At 40.0% G+C, this 26,414-nt stretch overlaps 2 protein-coding genes across 2 annotated transcripts in view; one reads left to right on the plus strand and one right to left on the minus strand.

The window, feature by feature from the left end:
• Positions 1 to 1,484: 1,484 nt before the first annotated feature.
• Positions 1,485 to 3,667, minus strand: LOC111957169 (zinc finger protein SNAI2-like). The gene is made up of 3 exons (XM_023977917.2): positions 3,442 to 3,667; positions 2,623 to 3,144; positions 1,485 to 1,993 (listed from the first exon to the last, which is right to left on the minus strand). The coding sequence occupies exons 1-3, from the start codon at positions 3,518 to 3,520 to the stop codon at positions 1,812 to 1,814; spliced, it is 783 nt and encodes a 260-aa protein (XP_023833685.1). The 5' UTR covers positions 3,521 to 3,667; the 3' UTR covers positions 1,485 to 1,811.
• A 2,728-nt stretch (positions 3,668 to 6,395) lies between these two features.
• The window catches only part of LOC111957158 (gamma-1-syntrophin), a 36,593-nt gene continuing 16,574 nt past the window's right edge, over positions 6,396 to 26,414 (plus strand). Inside the window, exons 1-12 of the mRNA XM_023977906.2 lie at positions 6,396 to 7,217; positions 17,486 to 17,792; positions 19,126 to 19,180; positions 21,292 to 21,426; positions 21,684 to 21,740; positions 21,955 to 22,012; positions 22,105 to 22,148; positions 22,365 to 22,406; positions 22,724 to 22,826; positions 23,157 to 23,239; positions 23,620 to 23,750; positions 25,366 to 25,495. Of these exons, the coding sequence (XP_023833674.1) occupies positions 19,154 to 19,180; positions 21,292 to 21,426; positions 21,684 to 21,740; positions 21,955 to 22,012; positions 22,105 to 22,148; positions 22,365 to 22,406; positions 22,724 to 22,826; positions 23,157 to 23,239; positions 23,620 to 23,750; positions 25,366 to 25,495 (810 nt within the window). The 5' untranslated portion in view covers positions 6,396 to 7,217; positions 17,486 to 17,792; positions 19,126 to 19,153. The remainder of the gene's footprint in view (positions 7,218 to 17,485; positions 17,793 to 19,125; positions 19,181 to 21,291; positions 21,427 to 21,683; positions 21,741 to 21,954; positions 22,013 to 22,104; positions 22,149 to 22,364; positions 22,407 to 22,723; positions 22,827 to 23,156; positions 23,240 to 23,619; positions 23,751 to 25,365; positions 25,496 to 26,414) is intronic.

Genomic DNA, 26,414 nt, shown 5'->3' on the forward strand with positions numbered 1-26,414 from the left:
TTGCTGTGAATTAAGCATTCAGTATTAGACCTCAGTTTATGCATTAGCAGGAAGACAGATTCAATCAACTCACTGCCTGAGAGCATTCACCACARGGTCAGACAGAGAGACAGACAGAACCCTGAGGGATCCAGTTGATTGGCCAATTAGAATTACAATAGATAGCTGTCCACAAGAAATCAGCTCTTCCATTTAAAAAGTAAAACTGGCTGCAGGCAGGAAAATGAAGGGCTGTGGGCCCTCAAAGGGTGTAACAAGTGAGTGCTGATCAATATAGCCAGCATGTGTTAAATTTCAAGTTTGTTTGGACAGGTTCACAAGGAGCAGGTCCAGCCTTGAGTCTGGGTTGAGTCATCCTTCGTTCTTTCTACACCTCCACCATGGAATGAAAGCATGAAAGCAGACTGGAGCAGGAGCCTGACTTCTGCTGTTGTATGTTTATCTTTGAAGCAGTTGGAAAGTTACCATATAAAGTTGTCTATGACTCCACAAAAAGGTTGTTACCATAGTAATGCCAGGCTAGTAGTTTCAGAGAAAGTAATACAAATATTTTAACTTGTATACTGATAAAAAGCTAAGGTATAGACATCGTACATGATGTGATACATGTGATTTAGTATATTTCTTTGATTAATAATCTCATAAAGTTAAATTAAGAAGACATTTTATATCCAGCAAGTGCATGGATATAGTGAATATCCAGTGAATATCCAGCAAGTGCATGGCACCATGCCATGATGGATCCCTGATAACAAACTATTCACAGTCCTTGCACAGAAAAAGAAAATCAAGCATTACAAACATTTCATGAACCTTTATTTTAAAAAGCATCTTAAAAATAATCAAATCATTCATTCAGTATCACAATTCACACTGTCAAAAATACAATCATCTTATTCACACTTACATTCAAATATATAAAAATATAAATGCAACATATTTTTTTAGAAAAACTACATAATTGCCAAGGCGAAGTGAGGCACTTGATAAAAGTATTGCTATCTTGAGCAAAACAGTTGCTGTGTCATGATTGTGCAGGAATTGTAATACTTTCACCCTAAAAATACATCTTTGCACTTGTTCCCTAAGTTATGATGGCTTCTAATATTTCATTGGTTGTGCACTGCTCTGTCTCTATCGTTTGTTTCCATACACCATGTCCACTTGGAATAACTATGTGGTTTCTTAAGAAAACAAAAAGAATATGACATAAGCAGAAACATATCCTCTAAGAGAGATTGGTCAGAACATCAAAATCTTTGAGAAGGCACATTATTTCATATCTCTCCACTTCCCAAATGCATGGGCGCAACTTCCCTGGGGACGGGGGACATGCATTTTTGACCCCCCCCAGTTTTATCATTGGAATGTGATACCAAACGAGGCAACGGTGTGCTTATGGACCATACAGACTCCTCCAAGCGGTCGGGTAGACTGCTTGGAGTGTTTATCCGACTGGACAAAAAAAAMATATATAATTATGTCCCCCCACTTCTAAAACCAAAGTTGCGCCCCTGCCCAAAAGTACATGAAATGTACAGACAGAATGGCACATGGTATAACTAACATACTGTATAGTTCAACACTGATTGCAATAGGAGAAAAAAAACCTGCTTAAAATGAAAAGCACATGACAGAGAGTATTTGTTTTTACACTGATATTAAATGGATTGTCATTCAGGCAMTCAGTCAAAGAAAGTCTTGCATATTTGGAAACAAAGCCTCAGTATGTAATATCCCCTGAACAGTTATTGAGGACTGAAAAGTACCAGAGGTCTCTGGCGGTGGCACTGTATCCCAGCCCAGCAGTCTCAATGTACTACACAACAACCAGATTCCTCATGCTTGTGCAGAAGAGACATTCTGGAGAAAGTTTTGGAACAGTTCTTGCATTGGTATTTTTTCACATCCGAATGGGTTTGTAGGTGTGCCCTGAGGTTGGACCTGTCCGCAAAAGCCCTACTGCAATGGGGGCAGGAGAAGGGCTTCTCTCCTGTCAGAGGGGAAAGGAGAAGAAATGTGTCAGTATTCACAGGCAGATAAGATATACAAAACAAACACAGCTATCCACTCCACTAAACTGACATAGGCCTAATACTGTATGAACTATTTGCTCCATAATCAATAATCATGCTCTAGTCAATAATTTAACTAGAGCATGGACTTATACAGTTACTCTTAAAGTGCACTGTAAAAGTTAGGAATCACTAGAGGAAAGCCAAATTCCTTCTTCCCTGACTTTATGTCAAGCATGAGATATGGCTTGACATAGGAGTAGGAATCTTTTAGGCTACTTAGTGAAGAGTATGAACCAGAACATGGAACAACACAAGCATGTCCCAAGTCTTGTAAAGTGGTGTGAAAACCCCTTCTTTAACATGAGTTACCACTTATCACATAACTGTTTTGACAGGCATATAGGGAATTTCAGCATTGCAATGCACTTTGCAATATGTATATGATAAATACATTTACAGTCTGTTAAAACCCATTATCATAAATAATATATCCCATAAATTGCACAGTTATCCTAAATTGGAATAGCCCACCAAGCAGCTATCTTCAATATTTCCAAGTATAGGCTACAATACAGTATGGCACTCCAAATCTTTAGTCACTCACCAGTGTGCGTTCTGATGTGTCCCTGYAGCAACCACGGTCTTGAGAAAGCTTTGCCACATATTTTACAGACACAAGGCAAAGTGTGAGTTCTGATGTGCATTTTTAGCGCTCCAAGACTGACGTACTCCTTTTCGCAGTATTTACAACTGAATGATTTCCTCGTCTGAGCGTCACAGTGCAGTTGCTTATGCTTCAGCAGTCCYGAATAAGTAGAATAMGACTTTTTACACAAACTACATTGGAATTTCTCTGCCTCCACTCCATGAGGGTCTGTTAGTTTGGTAAGCATCCGCTCGTCTTCATCGCTCCTGGGACTCTCAGAGCCGCTGTGGTCTTTGGATGAGGTGTCAGAGAGCGATGAGGGGTATCCAGAGATGGGAGACAGGTCACTTGAAAGCGGAGATAACGGCAAGCTGCTCGTAGTCCATACCGTGATAGGGTTGTAAACCACGGAGCTAAGGATCTCCGGTTGAGGGATGACAGGCAATGGAAGGCCCTTGTAGAGATACGGTGAAATAAATACTGAAAATGGAAATAAAGACAACATTCATTTAGGTGATTAAAAGTAATTTTATCTCACAGTAATAATAAGCCTATATATGTCAATTTATAATTTCCTTCAAAAAGAGCTGAATAACATCGCCTCACTGAATTGCACGGATTAGAAAGTTACAAAGTAACACTAACTTTGACATAGAGATACAATGAAACGACATATCAGCATAATAGCCTGACCGCAGTCAATTTGTAAACTTTGTAGCATGTCAGTGTAATCCATGTATCTGTTGAGCGATTCATTTAGAAAAGGTTGTTGCTTACCTATAGGGCTTTCCAGCTCGCTATAATTTGGCTTCTTAGATGAGTTGAAATGTTTCTTGACAAGAAACGAGCGTGGCATCTTGGAAAAATAAATGGGACTGGAAATGTGGTATAAAACTTTTTTCGTAAATATAACGGTCCCCTCAGGGCGCGACAAATCACTGCAGAGACGGAAATCCTTATTGCATAGTCCAGTGAAGTGTCATCGTGTAGTGCAGAGAGCGCTGTTGTAACAGTACAGCAGGCAGCAGTAAAGAGCTGTAAATACTCCCTATCAGGTGCATGGGAGGAGTCTCACAAAATTAATTTACATAGCAGGGGTCTTCAAACCAATTAAAAAAAATTTTTTTACACGTACATTTGTAATGGGTGGAGTCAAGACCCACCCTCTTGCTAAACACTAAACAGGTGTTTTTGTGTGTGGAGTGGGGAGGTTTGTGGACTAGTGGTGGTGGTGGTGGTGTTTGGGTGTGTAGCTAAGCACAGCTCTGATCTAAGGATGCATACCAGTGCAATCATCGGAATGTGCAGATTGTTGGTAATGAGCGTTGTGTGTTGCATAGCTCAGAAGGCATGAAAATGAATAGACGGTGCAATGACATGGAGGACTCATTCAATTTAATAAGGGATAGAATTGTAAAAACACATCTGCATGGRATTACATTATATTGATCCCTATGTGCTACAGCATACACACGTTTGATTTTCTATTTATTTAGGCCTATAAAATATATGTTTCCCATTTCCCCAATACAATAATGACATGTAGCTAAATACATGCAGTAAAAGGTGGAAACAAACTCTGTTCACATTGTCATTGAATGTGATTGTCCTCAGGGAGGCGTCCTCTGACGTCGGTGTGTATGCAGGCAGAAAGTCATACATTTCCTTTCCAATAATCCAATAAGGTATTCTTCCTTAAAATGTAAATCTAACTACAGTTGGTTTTCAAGGTCAATCTCAACAGCATAATCACATTTACCTCTTCCAAGTCTGCTGAGCTGAGGCTGAGAAGGGGAAGGGAACGTATCACCCTACGCCCCCTTGTGTCCAGTTAACTCTTGGCAATGGCTTTATTTGGCAAAAATAATAAAACAAAGGAGGAATATTAATAGTTAGCATWGGAATTAAGACTGGCAAATTCATCCGATTTTTAAAATCTTATTGTGGTGCTAACTTAAAGTTAATTGTGAACTGGTTATATTATCTTCAAAACCTAWTTGGAGACAAATAATTTCCCTTTGTTACTGGCTAAATTATAGAGGGGAGGAGGGGTTATCTGTACATAATTAGTTGGATGGCTCAATATTTGATCGATGTGGTCACCGACCTAATGTTCCAGCATGTTGGATGAAGCTGTCTTGAACAACATTTGTCTGACAACACACTGTAAATGGATGTGCGGCTCCATATGTTTATTTATGTTTGTATTTTTGCATGTTGAATGTTGGTGCGTGTTATGTTGTACTTTCTGATATATCGTTTTTTATAAATAAAAAACGACAACAACAACTAAAACACAAAGTAAACTTGCCTACTTTTTACAAGGTAAGAAAGCAACAATGTTTCACAAAGGTAAACTGAGATTTTGGATGAACTATTCTGCACTTAAAACAAAGCTTTATTGAGAAATCACAAGTCAAAACTGCAGGTTTCCACATATACATCAACATGGATACCCAATATACAGGTGTTACTGTAACAGTATTGCTTCCYTCCCTCTCCTCGCCCCTACCTGGGCWTGAACCAGGGACCCTCTGCACACATCGACAACTGCCTCCCAAGAAGCACCGTTACCCATCGCTCCACAAAAGCCGCAGCCCATGCAGAGCAAGGGGAACAACTACTTCAAGGTCTCAGAGCGAGTGACGTCACCGACTGAAACGCTATTAGTGCGCACCACGCTAACTAGCTAGCCATTTCACAACGGTTACACTCAACCCCCTTTTGACCTCCTGCTTTTCCACAGCAACCAGTGATCCGGGTCACGGCACCAATGTAACAGTATTGCTTCCGTCCCTCTCCTCGCCCCTACCTGGGCTCGAACCAGGGACCCTCTGCACATATCAACAATTACCTCCCACGAAGCATCGTTACCCATCACTCCACAAAAGCCGCGGCCCTTGCGGGGCAAGGTCTCAGAGCGAGTGATGTCACCAATTGAAACACTATTAGCACGCACCCCACTAACTAGCTAGCCATTTCACACTGGTTACATTACACACAGGTTGTACTGTAGGGGGATGTGATGCTAAAGCATATTGGTGTGCATCCTCTTCAATCTAATCAGGTCATGTTCAGGGCAGAAAAGTGATAAGTTGATTACATTTTCTATAAATATTATCAACAATCATTTTGAAAATCACCTGAAATGACAAGAACTCATTTGTGAAAAGAGGATCAAGTGTTTACCTGTGAGATGACATCATGACTAGAATGGCTTGCTATGTGGAGCATAAAATAATAGCGTTCACATTCACATGACTGTTTTATAAGGGACATTTTAACTCTCAGGTCTATGATCCTCAAATTGGTTCCACTTTATATCAAGTGTGTATAAAACTGATAATTAGAATGGCAATGCAATACACTTACAAAGCTGAATGCAATTACATGGTAACGCAATACACTTACAAAGGTGAGTGCAAGATTTATGTAACAACACAATTTTATTACAATGTAATAACACCATTATTACACAGGTATAATATCAACTTCATGCAAAGTGTTAGACTTTGGGGCAGTGTGTTGTGCAGAACAAAACAGAGACACTATTGCAATCATCTAGGCCTACATATTGGGCTGTAATCTATATGGCTACAGCCTAGATAGCTCTGATTGCATGACACCTGCAACTGGAAAACCTGCACAGTTGCTTACGCAATAAGGGCTGCAGGGTAGAGGATCTCGAGGCACTGAAAACAGCTGTCAATGTATTGAGGAGCTCCAAGTGAGTTTCCTGATCTGCTGTGAGATACACACTGAATCCTGAATAGCCTACAGGCATAACTGAGAGGGAGACCATATCTAGCCCTGATAACGGGTTAGGAATACATGTTATTGATATGTATTCCAAGCTAATATATTGCACAATAGACTACTTTAAAAATCACAGTTTTGAAGAAAAAGATGTTGGAACCGGTTCATTTGAATCTGCTTTTGCATTCATTCGCCTTCACTGCAGGCTGATAGCAGCCCCGGGTCCCATTCAACAAAACCATACCGCAGTGCTCGCCGATCATTTCCTTTAAAAGCGCTCCTTGCACCGGATACCTTTGGTTGGATGTATCTTAGGCTATGTACATAGTAGATGCTCTTATTCAACACTGAAAGTAATTTCACATCGGGAGTATCCGCGAGAGCTCCGCGAGTATCCTAAACGAATAAATGAGGCGATTGACGTGAGTTGCAACAAATCGCATGTGATTTTCAGCCAGTCATTTTGGCACCAGAGCGCACAGTAAGGAAACATGTGAAACAGTATTCCATGCCATGCTGGAAATTACTGTCGACGAAAAGGATGCCGTGTCTTGTTTCTGCATGAGAAATATGGAAAAAGACACGTTTTTCGTGTAAGTGTGGGATGTTTAACGGTTTTTGCACATTGCCTCAGTGTATTGGATATCGTGGGCGACGGTGCCAGGATACGTTGAGATTTTGCAGAGATTCTTTTGAATCTGTAGCCATCACTGAATAAATGAACACATTTCAGGACAGATTGATGTGAGGAGCCGACTGGATCCAATATTACATCACACCTGTTACCAGAAAATCAGGTAAGCTAGACATTCTAGTCAACCACTAATTTGTATATTGTATAATAGCCTACAATGCAATTTACATGTAAGATAATGATGGTTATTCACAGTAGTGGGCTATCGTGTAGCCTATGATACCTCGAAAAACGTTCACTTTTATTCATACGCCATTTGTAGCCTATCGCTACTATATAGGTTCATTTCAGTATAATACTCTCATGATCCATCATCTAATATCTAATAAGTAGACTAACAATACATCATCATTGGCTTTTACATTGCGTAATGCACAATGGGGAACAGTTCATTCAGATTATGATAAAGGACCTATTAAGTGTAAAATATGCAATTACTTCAGGTTTCAGCATGCAGTAAGTAGCCCTTCATATTGCCTCCGAGGCTCCGACGTGTCCAAATGTATAGGCACCCGCAGTTCCCCCAGCTAAGTGCGGTGTCAGTCCTCTTTCTGTCCACAATGATGTAAAGCAAGGTTGAAGTATAGAGGCTATACACTGCCCATATCGACATTGTCAGTTTTAAATAGACTGGTAGATGAGGGAATGCTGCTGTTACAGTGAATTTATTGTTGGTATTAATACCATTCCAATGTTCTACGTGGTTATAGCCTGCTGGTTGTTAGTCTTCTGCACCTAATAATGTGGAATGCATGCAATCAAACCAGCCGGGCATAATATGACCAGTCCCATGGCAACCCAACTATAGTTTGCATTCTGGTTTTAATACTTTTTAGGATGTTATCTAGATTTACCTGAATAGCCCTTTGGAATATATCTGATCTATTATAGAATAGATATATACCATTTCCACTCTTCTTACAGTAGTAACGTTTGATAAAGACAGGGCAAGTCAACTTAATAACTAGGGCAAGTCAACTTAATAACTTGAGGGGTCAGATACAGTGGGTATCAGAAGTATTCACACCCTTCAGATTGCTTTCACATTTTGTTGTTTCAAAGTGGGATTGAAATATATTTAATTGTGATTTTTTTGGTCATTTATCTACACAAAAAAACTCCATAATGTCAAAGTGAAAAGAACATTCTACAAATATTTACAAATTAATAACAATTAAATAACTATAATATAGTTGTTGCAAGCCTAAATTAGTTCAGGAGTCAAATTTGGCTTAACAAATCACATAATAAGTMACATGGACTCAATCTGTGTGAAATAATAGGGATTGACATAATTTTTTWAAATGACTACCCCTTCCTCTGTCCCCCATACATACAACATATGTCAGGTCCCTCAGTCAAGTGTTAAATTTCAAGCACAGATTCAACTACAAAGACCTGGGAGCTTTTCAAAAGCCTTATAAAGAAGGGCAGTGATTGGTAGATAGATAATAATAACAAATCAGACACTGAATATCTCTTTAAGCATGGTCAAGTTAATAATTATACTGTGGATTATGTATTAAACCACCCAGACACATCAAATATACAGTTGTCCTTCTGAACTGAGCTGCAGGACAGGAAGGAAACTGCCCAGGGATGTCACCATTGATTTTAAAACAGCTACAGAGTTCATTGACTGTGATGGGAGAATACTGAGGTTGGATCAACATTGTAGTGACTCCACAATAATGACCTAAATGACAGAGTGAAAAGAAGAAAACAGATATACAGAATACAAATATTCCAAAACATGCATCCTGTATGCAACAAGGCACTAAAGTACTACTGCAAAAAAACACGGGAAAGGAATAACATTTTTGGCCTAAATGCAAAACCTTATGTTTGTGGCAAATCCAACAGAACACATCTCTGAGTAACTACCTCCTTAATTTCAAGAATAGTGGTGCCTGCATCATGGTATTTGTATGCTTGACGTCGGCAAAGACGGTGGAGTTTTTCCAGATAAAAATAAACGGAATGGCTCTAATCACAGGCAAAATCCTAGAGGAAAAACTGTTTCAGTCTTTACAGCAGACACTGGGAGAGGAATTCACCTTTCAGCAGGACAATAACCTACAACACAAGTCAAATCTACACTGAAGTTGCTTACCTAGAAGACAATGAATGTTCCTGAGTGGCCAAGTTACAGTTTTGACTTAAATCTGCTTGACAATCTATGGCAAGACTTGAAAATTGCTGTCTAGCCATGATTCCCAACACCTTGACAGAGCTTGAAGATTTTTGAAAAGAATAATGGGCAAATATTGCACAATCCAGGTGTGAAAAGAGGGGGGGGGGGGGATACTTGTCTAATAAAGGTATATTACTGTTTTGTCTTTCATTAATCTTTGAAAAAATGGAAATGTTAGAGTATATTGTGTAGATCATTGACAAAAAAATGACAATTTAATCAAATTTAATCCCACTTTGTAACATAATTAAATGTGAAGAAATCCAAGGGGATGAATACTTATGATACCCACTGTGTCTTGTTACTATCCATTGGCTTTGAAGTGGATGTTAAGATCCTAGATTTGATCGTCACTCTCTCATAAGTAGTATTCAAGGTATGCTGCCCGCTGAGCTCAATGAGCCTAACAGCTACACCTATTAGGGCTGTATCAAGGCTTTATCATCAATATTCTGTAATTGTTACAAATTCTTGTGAAAGGAGTATTGAGCAGTGCAGGTCAATGGTCAAAGGTAGCAATCTAGTTGATGTATTGAGGCAGATCCCAGTTTCTATTAAATGCAAAGGTGGTGACATATCATTGACATGTTTATGTTCCGAATATACCCCCTCTACCCCATACAGCTAATACCATAAATCAAAGATCTGTAGGTCAAGTTAAGAATGTCTTTGTCAAGAAAATCAGGCTTGAGGGAAATTGGCCAATAAGGTCCTGTGACAAGGTGTCAAACAGCCTACACTATGACTAGCTCTCTCCTACCTACAGTGCCACATTGTATACCATGAAGTTGGAAGGAGTATGATAGATTAACACATGCACATAACATAAAGCAGGGTTCCCCAACTGGTGGTACGCGGGTGATTTTATTTGGCCACCCATTGTTGGACATAAAAGACTGTAAAACACCAGCAAATATAGCTCCAAATGATTTTAATTTTAGAAATCTAAATGTCATCAAAATGTGAACAATAGCATGCGATGAGCAATAAAGCAGCACATTTTTCTCTCTGACCCATGGTAAAAAAGTGTAGAATTGCAGGAAATTAGCTTTTAAACTGCAATATTTTATCTTAGCGTCATGACAAAATGTGTAGAATAGCATTATACAACTGCTAAATGTTTAACAAATGTGTTGAAATGCAGAAAGTTAGCTATTTTCACAAAAGGAAATCTGAAGAAAAAAAAAACATGTAAAAAAAGATTGTTGCCCCAGGTTCCCAAATGCGGTAGTCGGTCCCTGAATGAAAGCCAATTCCACTGTGAAAAGACAAATTAGAAGCACTGATCCTGATGTTGCCCTTTAGCTATGGCTGCTGCCTCTGAAGGAAAAATGTAGAGGGTAAAGAGAGGCTATATGTCAAGGAGTATATGTCAAGGAGCTATATGTAAGTCTCTCTGGATGAGAGCGTCTGCTAAATAACTAAAATGTAAATGTAAAATGTAAGGTGAGGTTGTGGCCTTGGTCATCTTCATCCCAATTTACTGCAGTTCCAGAGCTGAGCATGGGAAAGAGGAAGACTATCACACCTCATATTTCTCTGGGGGGCCGATTCGGTCGACCATCCATCCGTATGAATTGTCCCAGATGTTGACTGGTTTTACTGAGAACGTATGCTACAGTTGAAGTCGGAAGTTTACATACACCTTAGCCAAATACATTTCAACTCAGTTTTTCACAATTCCTGACATTTAATCCTAGTAAAAAGTCCCTGTCTTAGGTCAGTTAGGATCACCAATTTATTTTAAGAATGTGAAATGTCAGAATAATAGTAGAGAGAATTATTTATTTCAGCTTTTATTTCTTTCATCACATTCCCAGTGGGTCAGAAGTTTACATACACTCAATTAGTATTTGGTAGCATTGCCTTTAAATTGTTGAACTTTGGTCAAACGTTTCGGGTAGCCATCCACAAGCTTCCCACAATAAGTTGGGTGAATTTTGGCCCATTCCCCCTGACAGAGCTGGTGTAACTGAGTCAGGTTTGTAGGTCTCCTTGCTTCACACGCTTTTTCAGTTCTGCCCACAAATTCTCTCTAGGATTGAGGTCAGGGCTTTGTGATGGCCACTCCAATACCTTGACTTTGTTGTCCTTAAGCCATTTTGCTACAACTTTGGAAGTATGCTTGGGGTCATTGTCCATTTGGAGGACCCATTTGCGACCAAGCTTTAACTTCCTGACTGATGTCTTGAGATGTTGCTTCAATACATCCAAATAATTTTCCTACTTCATGATGCCATCTATTTTGTGAAGTGCACCAGTCCCACCTGCAGCAAAGCACCCCGACAACATGATGCTGCCAGTGGCGGTTCTAGACCATTTCAACTGGGGGGGGGGGGGGGGGTCATTCTGGGGCCAGTTGTACTGTTAGAGGGGCCAGTTACATTAGACGTTATTGTTGTCATATCGTTTTCTTCACTGCATTAGAAGACCATGTTTATAATCATTAGTGTTCCGCGTTGCCACTGTCTAATAACGGATGTAAAAAAAGAACGATAGCAAAAATTAGTTATGTAAAAATTATTTCATACTCCACATTTAGGGGGGCCACAAGGGGGTCCAAAATTGTTGTCACAGGGGCACTGGCCCCCCTGCCCCCCAGAACCGCTCCTGGATGCTGCCACCCCCGTGCTTCACGGTTGGGATGGTGTTCTTCGGCTTGCAAGCCTCCCCCTTTTTCCTCCAAACATAACAATGTTCATTATGGCCTAACAGTTCTATTTTTGTTTCATCAGACCAGAGGACATTTCTCAAAAAAGTACGATCTTTGTCCCCATGTGCAGTTGCAAACCGTAGTTTGGCTTTTTTATGGCGGTTTTGGAGCAGTGACTTCTTCCTTGCTGAGCGGCCTTTCAGGTTATGTCGATATAGGACTCGTTTTACTGTGGATATAGATACTTTTGTACCTGTTTCTTCCAGCATCTTCACAAGGTCCTTTGCTGTTGTTCTGGGATTGATTTGCACTTTTTGCATCAAAGTACGTTCATCTCTAGGAGACAGAACTCATCTCCTTCCTGAGCGGTATGACGGATGTGTGGTCCCATGGTGTTTATACTTGCTTACTATTGTTTGTACAGATGAACGTGGTACCTTCAGGCGTTTGGAAATTGTTCCCAAGGATGAACCAGACTTGTGGAGGTCCACAATTCTTTTTCTGACGTCTTGGCTGATTTCTTTWGATTTTCCCATGATGTCAAGCACAGAGGCACTGAGTTTGAAGGTAGGCCTTGAAATACATCCACAGGTACACCTCCAATTGACTAAAATGATGTCAATTAGCCTATCAGAAGCTTCTAAAGCCATGACATCATTTTCTGGAATTTTCCAAGCTGTTTAAAGGCACAGTCAACTTAGTGTATGTAAACTTCTGACCCACTGGAATTGTGGCACAGTGAATTTTAAGTGAAATAATCTGTCTGTAAACAATTGTTGGAAAAATGACTTGTGTCATGCACAAAGTAGATGTCCTAACCGACTTCCCAAAACTATAGTTTATTAGCAAGAAATGTGTGGAGTGGTTGGAAAATGAGTTTRAATGATTCCAACCTAAGTGTATGTAAACGTTCAACTTCAACTGTATAATGGTTTGTGTGATGAATAAACAATAACACAAACAGATTTTACTGTAGATGCTTCAGTCAGTCTGTCAGTCAGTGTACCTCCGAGTTTTACCTCTCTCTGTTTGCTACAAAGTCGCTGTTGTATAAATATAAAATCGTTAGTCCTCTAGCCCAGGCAGCGCAGAGCGATGAGTAAATTAGTCAATCCTCACGAACTCTCATAGCTCAAAACACACAACACTAATAGTGCTATGTTTGTTTCTTAATTACTTTTGTACTGTATTGCAACTCAAAAATAGAGATTGATTTCAGCTGATGTTAGCCCAGTGGTGTTATTAATTGTGTAATATCAATGTGGGAATGAGTTAAAATGCACATTGTTTAGTTYGAGCACGTACAGCACATTGGCTCAAGTTATGATGTTATTTGCTTATTACAGATAGTAGGTTGTGACTTCATAATTTTCCTTAAAGGGCAAGTGTGTCAGTTATATATTAGACGCCAGGTAAATGCCATACAGAGTCTTGATGCATTGTTTGTTGATTGTTCATTGCTTCATTTGTGATATATGTTTTCAAATCATTCATGAAATTGCAAAATGTCTAGGAGTACTATTTGGGAACAACTCCACATAATTACACAATTCATCTGGGAGGTATAAATGTACAGAATTAGAGTTCTGTCAGATTTAGCTCAAACTAAAATGAGAAGTTTCTTATTTTCCCCTATGACGTACATTAAATGTAGGCTATTATAAGACCATTATTTCTGGTAATGTGCTGTACATCCTTCAGACAGTATACCCCCATTTGACAAATTTGTCACTTGTCAAACAAATTGCTTTTCGTGCACAACCATGTCCCTTAGCATTTCAAGTTTTTTGCAGATTTAATTTCCCCCCATAGATACAGTCCTTTATGTCAGAAAAMAATAGGCTACGTCATCTGACAGTGCAAAGCTGTTTCTATCAGGCCGATGCTCACTGCAATGCACTTAGGTTATTCATCTTTCATATTTGTGTATCCTCACAGCATGATATCCCCCCCCCCCTCTCATGTAGGACTGACTTGTTACACTGCTAATGGTTGCTACTTGAATTTCATGTTGTACTTCATGTTATTCTCATTTTTAAAAATGAATTAGGGGGAATGAACTATCTATTATAAGAGGCACTGTAATGTGCATGAATACCTATGAGTTCAATTAATGCGTTAATGTTAATTGAGACAACAATGTCCGATTATTTGCTTCACTTCACTCAAGCCATTGGCTTATATGTTAGCATATTATCCTGTGTTGTTAATGGGACAATTTATTCATTTTAATTAAGAAACTCACTGGAGAAAAGTATATGAAACCCACCAGATGGTAAACGCTTGAACTCTAAACAAAATGTACCCCTCTTTAAAGCCACAATCTGGAGTTTGTGTTTTAGCCCCACCACTTGGTTTGGTATAAATCTGAGAGATGGGGCTGGGGAAACGTAACCAACACTCTCAAATTCATAAACAGAGCCATGGACACAAGCACCGACAATCCATGAGTTCAACATTATAGTTTTAAACACATATTGAAGCTATAAATTAACCGTATATTCACACAACACCATTTGGTCATAATGAACCATTCCTGGATATTCAGTGCTATAATGGGCCAGCACCAGTTTGTGAAATGCTCCAGTTGGATTTAAGTTGGCACCCACTTGATAGTTGTAGGCTATGCCATGCCAAGAACCATTCATCACAATCAGGAAGGTCAGGAAGCGGGTCCATAAATGTGTCTGTCACTAATTTACCTCTGCTCCCTCACTCTCACTGCTGAATGGATCTGGTATAGAGCTAGCGTAATAGCACTGACCATACTGGTATAGAGCTAGCGTAATAGCACTGACCATACTGGTATAGAGCTAGCGTAATAGCACTGACCATACTGGTATAGAGCTAGCGTAATAGCACTGACCATACTGGTATAGAGAGATTGAGCACACATACTGTTGTGGCTCAGGTATTAGTTTACTTAAAAATCGCAAGAAGTAATAGCAATCTCTTCCTCTCCCTATATACTTGACAGAATGAAGAAAGTTACGGGGGTAATGCGGGGAGCAGTTTGACAGTCCCTTTTTCAAATGATGCAAAATAGTAGACAAGGACTCAGGACCTAGCAGAATATACAAAAGCCACACACACACACACACACAGACACACACACAATCACAACCATGCATAGGCCTACTGTAAGGAGCATTTGAAAACAGTACACTAATTAGGGTGCTCTTGAATCTGACAGCTCCTCTGTAAATACTGAGAAAATAATTGGTTGCTTTCTGAGGTTAGCCTTTGGAGAGCGACGATCAAGCACTGTTGACTTGTTTTTCTTATTCTTTCTGTCATGCAAAAACTATCAGGAGAAATCGAGCACAGACAGGATAAGAACATAAACACTATTTATTATAATGAAACCTCATGGTAAGGGCTATGGAATGCAATGAGATAGACTTCAACTATTTAATTGGAGAGTCAGCTCACTGTTTCATAGGACTACTCATGGTTGTTTTGTCACCAATTCATTTAAGTTCATTTTTCCACATGAACCAAATTTGTGCATTTGGTTATTATCCCATTTTTCTGATGACTGTGCAGGTATGGCCATATGGTTGAGACATTGAAAATACTGTAGTTACTTTGGTTTGGATACGGCCTCTGGTCGGTTTGGCTCCAGATCAAGGACCGAGGTAGAGAAGAACTCATAGAGAATATCTAGTAGTTTTCATCTCATATTATCTCTATGGAAGAATCCGCCAAGAGAGAAGAAGGAAGGGAGATGGGCGTTGCTGGAGGTGGGATGCAGAAGTCAGCCAGCACACCATTMTGATGTATGTCACTGTTTATATACTGTGTAGGCAGAAGGGTAGGCAGAGTTGTAAATTGATCCGGTCATCTGATTGATTGAATTTTTCCTCCTGAACCTATGTGTTCATTTCAACTAATCAACAATAATGGGAATTTCGCCTGGGTCATTAGTGCATTGAATCTAAGGCAAAGCTGTCTTTGCTAAAAGCTTTAAMCTCACATACCAGACTTTACAGATAGGTGTAAATGCACAGTATGTTGGGGTATACTCCATATCCAGAGGCACACTCGTCTGGTTACATAAGARTACTAAGGGCTCAGTCCGTATCCGTATCACGTCAGATCTGTGGTATGGTGAGATTGTCATTTCAAGGTAATTTTCGATTGAGCAGCATTTACGGTGAATGCAGTCTCCGCGAGCATGGGTAACATTGCCTTTACATATCTGTCACGCTATACCACAGATCTTCTGCGATACGTATTGAATCGAGCCCTAAAGCTTAAGCCTCTAGCTACTATAGTCACCTCCCTAAGATTCAGGTCACGGTACCAATGTAACAGGTAGAATAAATGGCTGGTCTCTTCCTCAAGGGCCGACACCTGCTGTCTTCAGGTCCTAGGCAAGGCAATGTCTCTATCAGCCAACACCTTCCAAGCAAATTAAGCAAAACTACTCCTCTCTACTCAACGCTAACTTTCTACTGCTATTGTGTCAGAGCCAGGAGTGCTATTTGAGAAACACTGTGCAGTGATTTGGGGAAAATATCTGATGACGTGCCTGTGAGTTGCGCTGACTCAACTTAAATTGTACAAAAGGTTCAGCTCAGTCTATCTGACTGGGATTCTGGCAGTGAAGTGAACTGCTTGCATTTGTCAGTATGTTCTCGAGGGCCCCTGCTGGTAGCAGGCCTGCATTCGTCTTCAAACAGCCAGGCTGCATACAGTATATGAAACATTTCCTTTTTTAGATGCACATTTTAGGACAGATGTAGACATTCATTTTTAAAGAAGGTCTAAAATGGCGTCAGAATACATCACTCAATGAGTTGGCAGGCTCCAGATGGAATGCCACGAGTGTTTTAAATAAAGGTTTTTAAAAATGTATTTTAGCATACTCTTGGATGCAGAGAGAAAAGATTTCCTTAACATGATGATGTATAGTTTCAAATGTGAATGAAAAGTGAGTTGAAAAGGTATCTTAAAACAATGATCACAGAGGCAGCTTGCCAGTACAGCTTCACAGATATGTGATATCGTGTCAACAAATGCGCACTAACGAGAATAAATTCTCCTGAGGTTTCAATTGCAACACAACAAAACACCTTGGCAGAAACGTTTGTGCTTGGCATACAAACAACAAGGACACTGAAGAATACGGGTTAATTGCCGTTAGGTATTTATATTTTTGGACCCACAGGTGCCTTCAACCTGCAGCAGTTGAGACTTTTCACCGTTTTGTAACAAACTGCTCTCTGAAATTCACCCTCTGCACTTGTCAAACAAATTGCCTCTGTACCTTCCCATAAACTGGTTTGAAAACCATCACACCCAGAGTTATTCTGTCAAGTCATCAGTCTTTTTGCACTGGGAAATATTTCTGTGCGATGATTGGGAGCTCTGTAAATATGAAACATCATTGCATCTGGTTAAAGTGGTATGGGCTGTTACTGTTGTGCCATAATTTGTTGGCATAAGCCCTTTATAGCCTCATGGTCTAGTTCCCACTACCTCACAAACAAACGAATGTTATGTTTTGATCTCAACTCAGCTCATTCTGGACCTGAGTGGAACTGCTCCTGAGTCCACCATCGGAAACCCTCCGTAACCACTGTTGGGACAGCACCTTGGCCACAACAARCTGGAACTGTGGCAGCACATACACCAGGTCAGCCACTGCCCAGAGCCAACACCAAGCTCACCGCAGGCAAGGCTTTGCCACCAGCTCCAGGGGAGGGCATGCGTCCCCCCACAGCCATGCCCAGGGAAGCTCATCTGCCACGGGTAGGATCAGTCCTCACCTGCCTGCTTCATGGCTAGACCTCTACAGACGAAGAGCCGGGGGCCTTTCTACTGAGGTGAGCCTTGAATATATACTGCAACATATACCCCTCAAGCACAATGTTGTTATAMTGTAACTATTTCCTTCTCAAGGACAGCAGTTTTTGTCACTACAAAGTTGAGGTCAAGGGAAGCATATGTTCTATATCTATCCTCATCCCAAACCAGAGCKATTTATTTATTGCTCTGTTCCAAACAACCTATATTACTACTACAGAACAGAACTGTACTACTCCTTCATCTGATACTTGTTTTCAAAAGCTTCAATGATTTGCCCTGCTGTAACTCCGTAACAGATAGGGTAACACAGTCAGTCAGGTGACGGGAGCAATAGATTCCATATTGAAACATTTATCAGGATAAATACTTAGGTTCCCACCTTCAGTTTATGAATTATTCATAGACATTTAATGGTCTCTGGTTTCCCCCCTGATTAGTTCTGAACAGGATTCTGCTTGAAAGAAGTGAAATTAAAATGAAAATCTATTACTCTGGATTGATATTGCTGGTCCCACAAGGATGACATGACAGAAAATAGGCAGACCATGCTAGTGGGTTTTGTGTTTATATTAAGTGGTGCACAATCACAGTACTTGAGTAATCTGTGTTATTACTACAAGTGAGAATTTGTATTTTTTAATTTTTTAACCTTTATTTAACTAAAGAAGAACCATGTCACTGACTAACTGCTAGGTAATCTATGTTATTACTACAAGTGAGAATAACCATGTCACTGACTAACTCCTAGGTAATCTGTGTTATTACTACAAGTGAGAATAACCATGTCACTGACTAACTGCTAGGTAATCTGTGTTATTACTACAAGTGAGAAGAACCATGTCACTGACTAACTGCTAGGTATTTTGTGTTATTACTACAAGTGAGAAGAACCATGTCACTGACTAACTGCTAGGTATTCTGTGTTATTACTACAAGTGAGAAGAACCATGTCACTGACTAACTGCTAGGTATTCTGTGTTATTACTACAAGTGAGAAGAACCATGTCACTGACTAACTGCTAGGTATTTTGTGTTATTACTACAAGTGAGAAGAACATGTCACTGACTAACTGCTAGGTATTCTGTGTTATTACTACAAGTGAGAAGAACCATGTCACTGACTAACTGCTAGGTATTTGTGTTATTACTACAAGTGAGAAGAACCATGTCACTGACTAACTGCTAGATATTCTGTGTTATTACTATAAGTGAGAAGAACCATGTCACTGACTAACTGCTAGATATTCTGTGTTATTACTATAAGTGAGCAGAACCATGTCACTGACTAACTGCTAGGTATTTTGTTCAGGAAGCTAATTCAATTTAATTTCCTCTTCTGTCTTTTTCCAGGGCAGATTCCCTCACTGTACCATAGCACATGGATTTCAGGACTTCAAATGAAGAGGTAGGTACAATTTCAGTTGAATAGATTTCAACCCCTCAGCATTTTGCAAAGATAATTGGAGCAAATTGGTCTGCTACGGCAAATAGCATTTTGTCTTTTTACTTGACAGCATACTCAACTGCTCACACATGTTAACCTTTGCACCACAACAAGTGTCATTGAATTATCATATCTCTACAATGCATGATTGGCTTAGGTAGATGAAAATGTGACTGTCCTTGTTGCATACCTGGTGCCAACCGCCTGTGGTGTAAATTGTGAATGTACACAGACGACAGTGTCTGACTGGAGTTGATGATGTAGCTAGATAAAGATGGAGAGGATTAGGATGAGAAGGTAATGATGAAACACAAGATGGGATCAGAGATAAGGGTAATTACATACATGCTCTACAGCAGGTCAAACAATGCTCAGCCGAGCAGAGAGAGAGAGACAAGAGTAGAGGCTGCTTCTGATCTACCCAGTGATAGATATATCAGCATCGTAGCACGGATTCAGCTTGGCTAACGAGAATGACTCTGCCTCCAACGTCTCCCTCCCTCCCTCCATCTCTCTCTCTCTCTCTCTCTCTCTCTCTCTCTCTCTCTCTCTCTCTCTCTCTCTCTCTCATGAGACACACGCACGCGCACACACAAACTCACACGTGTGAGACATACACACACCATAATGGTGATATTGAACTAGCCATGGATATAGTGTGCAAGGCAACTCACTGTAAAAACACTTTCACATTGAGATGTTGCTGTTGATATTGATACACACCCGGCTGATTTTTTTATGGTTTCTTTACACAGAGCTAGGTACAGTACAAGTAAATGTAATTCTTTGAGTTGCCATACCTACCATGTCACCTACCAGGTATCCTTTAGTGACACTACTGCGTTTGTCATCAAGGATGCTTAGTGACATTGGTGTGCTTGGCTTTACATGAATAATTAAAATAAAAACYATTAACCTTTATTTAACTAGGCAAGTCAGTTAAGAACAAATTCTTATTTACAATGACGGCCTACACCTACACAATGACGGCCTACACTGGCCAAACACAGATGACGCTGGGCCAATTGTGAACCGCCCTATGGGACTCCCAATCACGGGAGGTTGTGATACAGCCTGGAATCAAACCAGGGTGTCTGTAGTGACGCCTTTTGCACTGAGATGCAATGCCTTAGACCACTACGCCACTCGGGAGCACCTAAATCATGGAATCATYTCAGGTGAAAGTGTTTTTATTATTTAGACTTAACCGTAGTTTCAAGGACAGGACAGGCATTCCAATTAGTTGGTGGGGAATTGGCTATACAGAATGCAAATGTATGCAGATCAGCTTGTTTTAAATGGATCACGGGATACGATGATGATTTCTCTCATTCCTTTCTGAGAAATGCATATCTGGTGACTGAGCATAATTTATTCAAACCTTTTAATTCCACAAGACCTTAGATGGATAGACAAAATGAAGATTGATTATTTAATTGGAGATTTATTGAATTAGATGATTGTAAATTATTTTTTTCTGTTGCCTGTGATTAAGAGGCGTATCGTTGCAGTTATCTGGTTTTGGAAAATTGTCAAATAAGGATTTTTATTTTCAGAGCCAAGACAACAATATATTTTATTCTGATTAATGTTATAGCACAGTGCATAGAAAACACATGTAATTCAAACTAATTAGTGAAAATTATTTACTGAGAACTAACCTAATTAGCTTAACTATATTTCTACTGTCTCCTATTATCAAACATAATTGCAACATAATATTGAAGATGTATGCAATATAAACACTAGTGGAAAAAAGATTTCCCTGAAGTGATCATGAATAATGATAACTCTTTTCGAAACCTATTAGATACAATGTAATTGAAATGGTTTCTTGGTTACTAGCTTTCTGAGAGTGGAATTCACATAATGTATGGGGCATTGTTTTACATGTCACCATTTTGAAATTAACAGGCTAAGAAGAATTATCATTATCATACATGTCACTCTGTCACAAGTCTCTCCAATGTCTTTACAATTTGATGACATTTTCATTTTATTTAATTTCATGGCCAGTTAATTTGGACAAAGAAGAACGATACATAATTTTCCCACTTTGATTTACTTTGCAGACAAAGACTGGGGTTTATCTGCTGCAAGATGGTAACGAGGAGCCTTTCAATATTCGACTGCACTTGGCTAAAGACATTCTGACCATTCAAGAGCAAGATGTCATCTGCGTGTCAGGAGAACCATTTTATTCCAGTGTAAGTAACCTGCCCTGCCTGTCAAATTAAATACCTTGGGAAAGGATGTTTCAATTACGAGAAAAAAATATAAGGTCGGGCAGACGATACATTTGGAACCATGAGAGTGAAGTGTGAGCATGACTGGAGAGAAAATACCTTTTAAAATGGGCCTTTCCTTTGTCAGCTTTGTTATACTTGTATTATCTACGGTAAACTTTTATACTCGTAAGTATGTCCACAATAAACACCTCTTTATTCCATCTGATTCCTTGTAGGAGAGAACTGTAACGATCAGAAGACAGACGATTGGAGGTTTTGGCTTGAGCATTAAGGTCATTTAGATCTCCATTGATTAGTCCATTTCTGCCATTCTATCATTGAATTTACTGTTACCTAATGCCATTGATCTTTTAAAGCCACAATTGATATATCAACAGTAGACTAATGGAGTATCGTATTGGGGAAGAGTTTTTCTATTTTTTTCTCTGTTTCTTTCCTTCAAATGTTTGTGCAACAAACTACATAACTATATAATTCACCCCCTAGGGAGGCGCAGAACACAAAATCCCTGTTGTGATATCAAAAATATCAAAAGAGCAAAAAGGTAAGCTTTCTTTTTTTGTTTCCATTTCACTATGAGTTATGAATCGTGGTTTATTTACCCAAACGTAATAATATATAATATATTGTCTGCAGCTGAACTGTCTGGGCTGCTGTTTATTGGAGATGGGATCCTCCAGGTAAGGGATGGTGATGAGTATTTTGACAGTTTCTTCTGTCTTGGGTTATTCAGTATTTGTACTACAGGTATGTCTGATCAAATTCCAACTCCTTCACACTTTGCGGATGGATCACAATATGAAATATTAGTTCACTGAGTCACCTCATATCATGCATATCATCAATTTAATGGATTGGATATTATTGTTACTAACAATAAGACTGTTTGTTTTTAGATAAATGGAATAAATGTTCGAAGCTATCGCCACGAGGAAGCGGTAAGCAGCTGCCAACTTAATATTTTATATTTCCCTGAAGCTGCAAACACTTGCAACACCACTTTATCTTGTTTAACTTTTTGGACCTTATCTTTGGGACATGTAAGATGAGTTTTACGCCTTTTCCAATTTGTGTGTATCAACCTCCCAAATGTGTGAAGCTGCATAAATCTCCCAGGTTTTTAGCCGATATCTAATCTACTTGTTCTAAGAAGGGAATTTGTACAACATCCATCATCCAAATACGTGGTTGAAATGAGTAACAGACTTAGAAGTCCTATGGCAGTATTGTAAATTCACCAAATTTTTCTTTACAGGTACAGGTTTTGCGAAATGCAGGAGAGGAAGTCACTCTGACTGTGTCTTTCTTGAAGAAGACACCTGCTTTTCTGAAACTGCCCCTCTGTGAAGACTGCACATGTACGTGCATCTTAGAAACCTCCAAAGAAATATAAGAGCTGAAAATGTATGTTATTTTCAGTAAGGATATGATGAGAGAAAATAAAACAAGATTGGAGAAAAAAACTGCATCTACACATGGATTATATGATGATTCGTGCGTTGACTATTATTTGTCTCTAGTATAATTATCTCTGAAAAAGAGCTGGAAAGAAAAGTTGATTTGAATATAGTTTTACCTGAAATAGAGCTAGACATAAAAGTTCTGGATATTGTACCAAGGCTAAAGAAGATATGATATGACTTCCAAATGACTGAATAAATAACTTCTGAATGTCATTCTCCTCCCAGGTGTTCCAAGTGACCAGAGCAGTGGAACGTCCTCCCCTCTGTGCGACAGTGGCTTACACCTGAACTACCATCCTAACAATACGGTACAGTTTAGCATTCTTAACCCACCCCACTTTGAGACTGATCTCCTTTCTGTACAACTCTCAGCCATATCTGTCTCTCTGTAACTCTTGTAACAATGCCAGTAGGCTGTTGTTATTCCGCAGTGGCATTCACAGGCAGATGGTGACAGTCAGGGTGCTCTAACTCTTTCTCACTCTTTCTCTGGGCCAGAGGAAAAAACGACTTATTCAGTAGTTGAACTATGGCTTGCACATATACAGCTTCTGCTGCATCTACATCTACCTGTATGAATCATGAACAGGCCTGGGCTATTGACGTATTAGAAAAACCATGGGAGATACTATATGAAGAACTAAACTAAGAGGTGTTCTCTTCTTTCTGTGTGTATAAACCCCTCTAGGACTCACTGTCCTGCTCATCTTGGCCCACGTCCCCTGGGCTCCGCTGGGAGAAGAGATGGGTGGACCTGCGCCTTATTCCTCTCCTCCACTCCCGTCTGTCACAGCACATCCCGGGCTCTGACGTCTGCAGGTAAGCTCAGCGCTGGGCTGCGGCCGGGGGACCGGGGAATGTTTGTTGTCAAAACACAGCCAGCGGCCATTCTCTGTCACTACTGCTGAAGGTTCAGTGGCCTGTGCCTTGTCTATTTGAGAGGGGTCTGCTGGCGAGGGACTTTGGGGGCTAGGTGTTAGGATGACTTGTCTCCTGTAAATACCTTGAGACTATTCAGATGGAGAGGTCAGCCACTGGCAGGTACAGTGCCTTCGGAAAGTATTCAGACCCCTTGACTTTTTTTTCCCGCTCATAAATCTACACACAATACCACATAATAACAATGCAAAACTTGGTTTCCTGCACAGCTATTTTCAGGTCTCTCCAGAGTTGTTCGATCTGGTTCAAGTCCGGGCTCTGGCTGGGCCACTCAAGGACATTCAGAGACTTGTCCCGAAGCCACTTCTGTGTTGTCGTGGCTGTGTGCTTAGGGTCGTTTTCCTGTTGGAAGGTGAACCTTCGCCCCAGCCTGAGGTCCTGAGCGCTCCGGAGCAGGTTTTCATCAAGGATCTCTCTGTACTTTGCTCCGTTAATCTTTGCCTCAATCCTGACTAGTCTCCCAGTCCCTGCCACTGAAAAACATCCCCACACCATGCTTCACCATAGGGCTTCCGTCTGGCCACTCTACCATAKAGGCCTGATTGGTGGAGTGCTGAAGAGATGGTTGTCCTTCTGGAAGGTTCTCCCATCTCCACAGAGGAACTCTGGAGCTCTGTCAGAGTGACCATCGGGTTCTGGGTCACATCCCTGACCAAGGTTGTTCTCCTCTGATTGCTCAGTTTGGCCGGGCAGCCAGCTCTAGGAACAGTCTTGGTGGATCCAAACTTCTTCCATTTAAGAATGATGGAATGGTGGAGTACCTTCAATGCTGCAGAAGTGTTTTGGTACCCTTCCCCAGATGTGTGCCTTGACACAATCCAGTCTTGGAGCTCTACGGACAATTCCTTTGACCTCATGGCTTGGTTTCTGCTCTGACATGTACTGTCAACTGTGAGACCTTATATAGACAGGCGTGTGCCTTTCCAAATCATGTACAATTAATTGAATTTACCACAGGTGGACTCAAATCAAGTTGTAGAAACATCTCAAGGATGATCAATGGAAACAGGATGCACCTGAGCTCAATTTCGAGTCTCATAGCAAAGGGTCTGAATACTTATGTAAATAAGGTATTTCTGTTTTTTGTTTTTAATAAATGTGCACAAATGTCTAAAAACTTGTTTTCGCTTTGTCATAATGGGGTATAGTGTGTAGGTTGCTGATAAAATAGTTTTATTTAATCCATTTTAGAATAAGGCTGTAGCGTAACAAAATGTGGAAAAAGTCAAGGGGTCTGAATACTTTCCAAAGGCACTATAAGACAGTGATTCCTCCATTTGCTGCAAAGCTTGCTTGGCTGTTACTTATTTCTCTTGAATAGAAATTGAGAGGGCATGGGTTATGATTAATATATGGACAGACAAGCTGTTTGCCTGACTAAGGATGAAACAATTTTGAGATATGCCTTGTTCATATTTATATCGATGTTAATACCATACTGAATTGGTGCCAACCACTACTAAAAAGTATATTTGTCTGATTCTGATTTCTAAAGGAAACATGCATTTCAAGTCATAGCTGTGGATGGGGTTTGCAGTGGGGTTATCACGTGCCCCACTGCTGAAGACTGCCTAGATTGGCTCCAAGCAATAGCAGCCAATATATCAGCTCTCACCAAGCACAATGTGAGTACAATCAAACTAAATTGATGTGCTTCTTAGGCAAAAACATGAGTAAGATAGATTAGATTTTAGGTCGATTTTCCATAGTCTTAAACAGCCACGGGTTCGGTTTTGATGAAAAATGTAATAGAACACTGTATTACTACACTCATATGGATTAAGCATGGCTGTTAAGGTGATTGAGTATCTACAGACAGTAGTTAACCTATAACAGTTTATGATCTTGTCAATTTTCATTAAGGTTTCACACAGCTAACTATCATTAAATGTGTCAGATGTATCATATAAGTCCTATACTTATGAATGTCTTTTCATGCTATGGGGCATGAAACATCCACATTCTTAGAGACGTAAGTCACAATATCAGTGTTGGTGCTTGGAGGCAGTTACTACACACACTTACATCCCCCATGCTAACCAATATACTTGTATTAGCTATAATTCATAATAATGCATTATGTAATAATAATCATCCCGAGAGGTGGTAAGCAAATTAAAAGTAACTCAGGAGATAGCGACTGTATACTATGCTCCATTTCTCTCTTTGAATGTCTTTGAAAAAGCTTTCTCTGGCTGGATGTGTTAAACAAGTTAGTGCTTTGTGTTACTTCCAGATGGATAGTGCTCAACAAACAGGGGAAGGCAGTTCTGTATCTTACTGCATGGACCATCCTCAATTTGTATCCTCCAGACAGAAAGCAAATATACGTTTTGTTTTTTAGTGTTGCTATCTCTTAGCAGCACAGTTGATTTTTCCAAATGTATAACATGTTGGCCATTAGTGTTTAATGATTAAGTGGACCTGTTAAAGACCAGGTCAGGAAGTAGAGCTAAAAGCTAGCCTGGCTGTCGCTCGCTAACGCTAAGTCCCACTCAGATAAATCTTCATTCTGGACTAGGTGGGTGGTTGGAGCACTGCTGA

The sequence above is a fragment of the Salvelinus sp. IW2-2015 genome, linkage group LG32 (assembly GCF_002910315.2).
Source record: "Salvelinus sp. IW2-2015 linkage group LG32, ASM291031v2, whole genome shotgun sequence".
NCBI lineage: Eukaryota > Metazoa > Chordata > Actinopteri > Salmoniformes > Salmonidae > Salvelinus > Salvelinus sp. IW2-2015.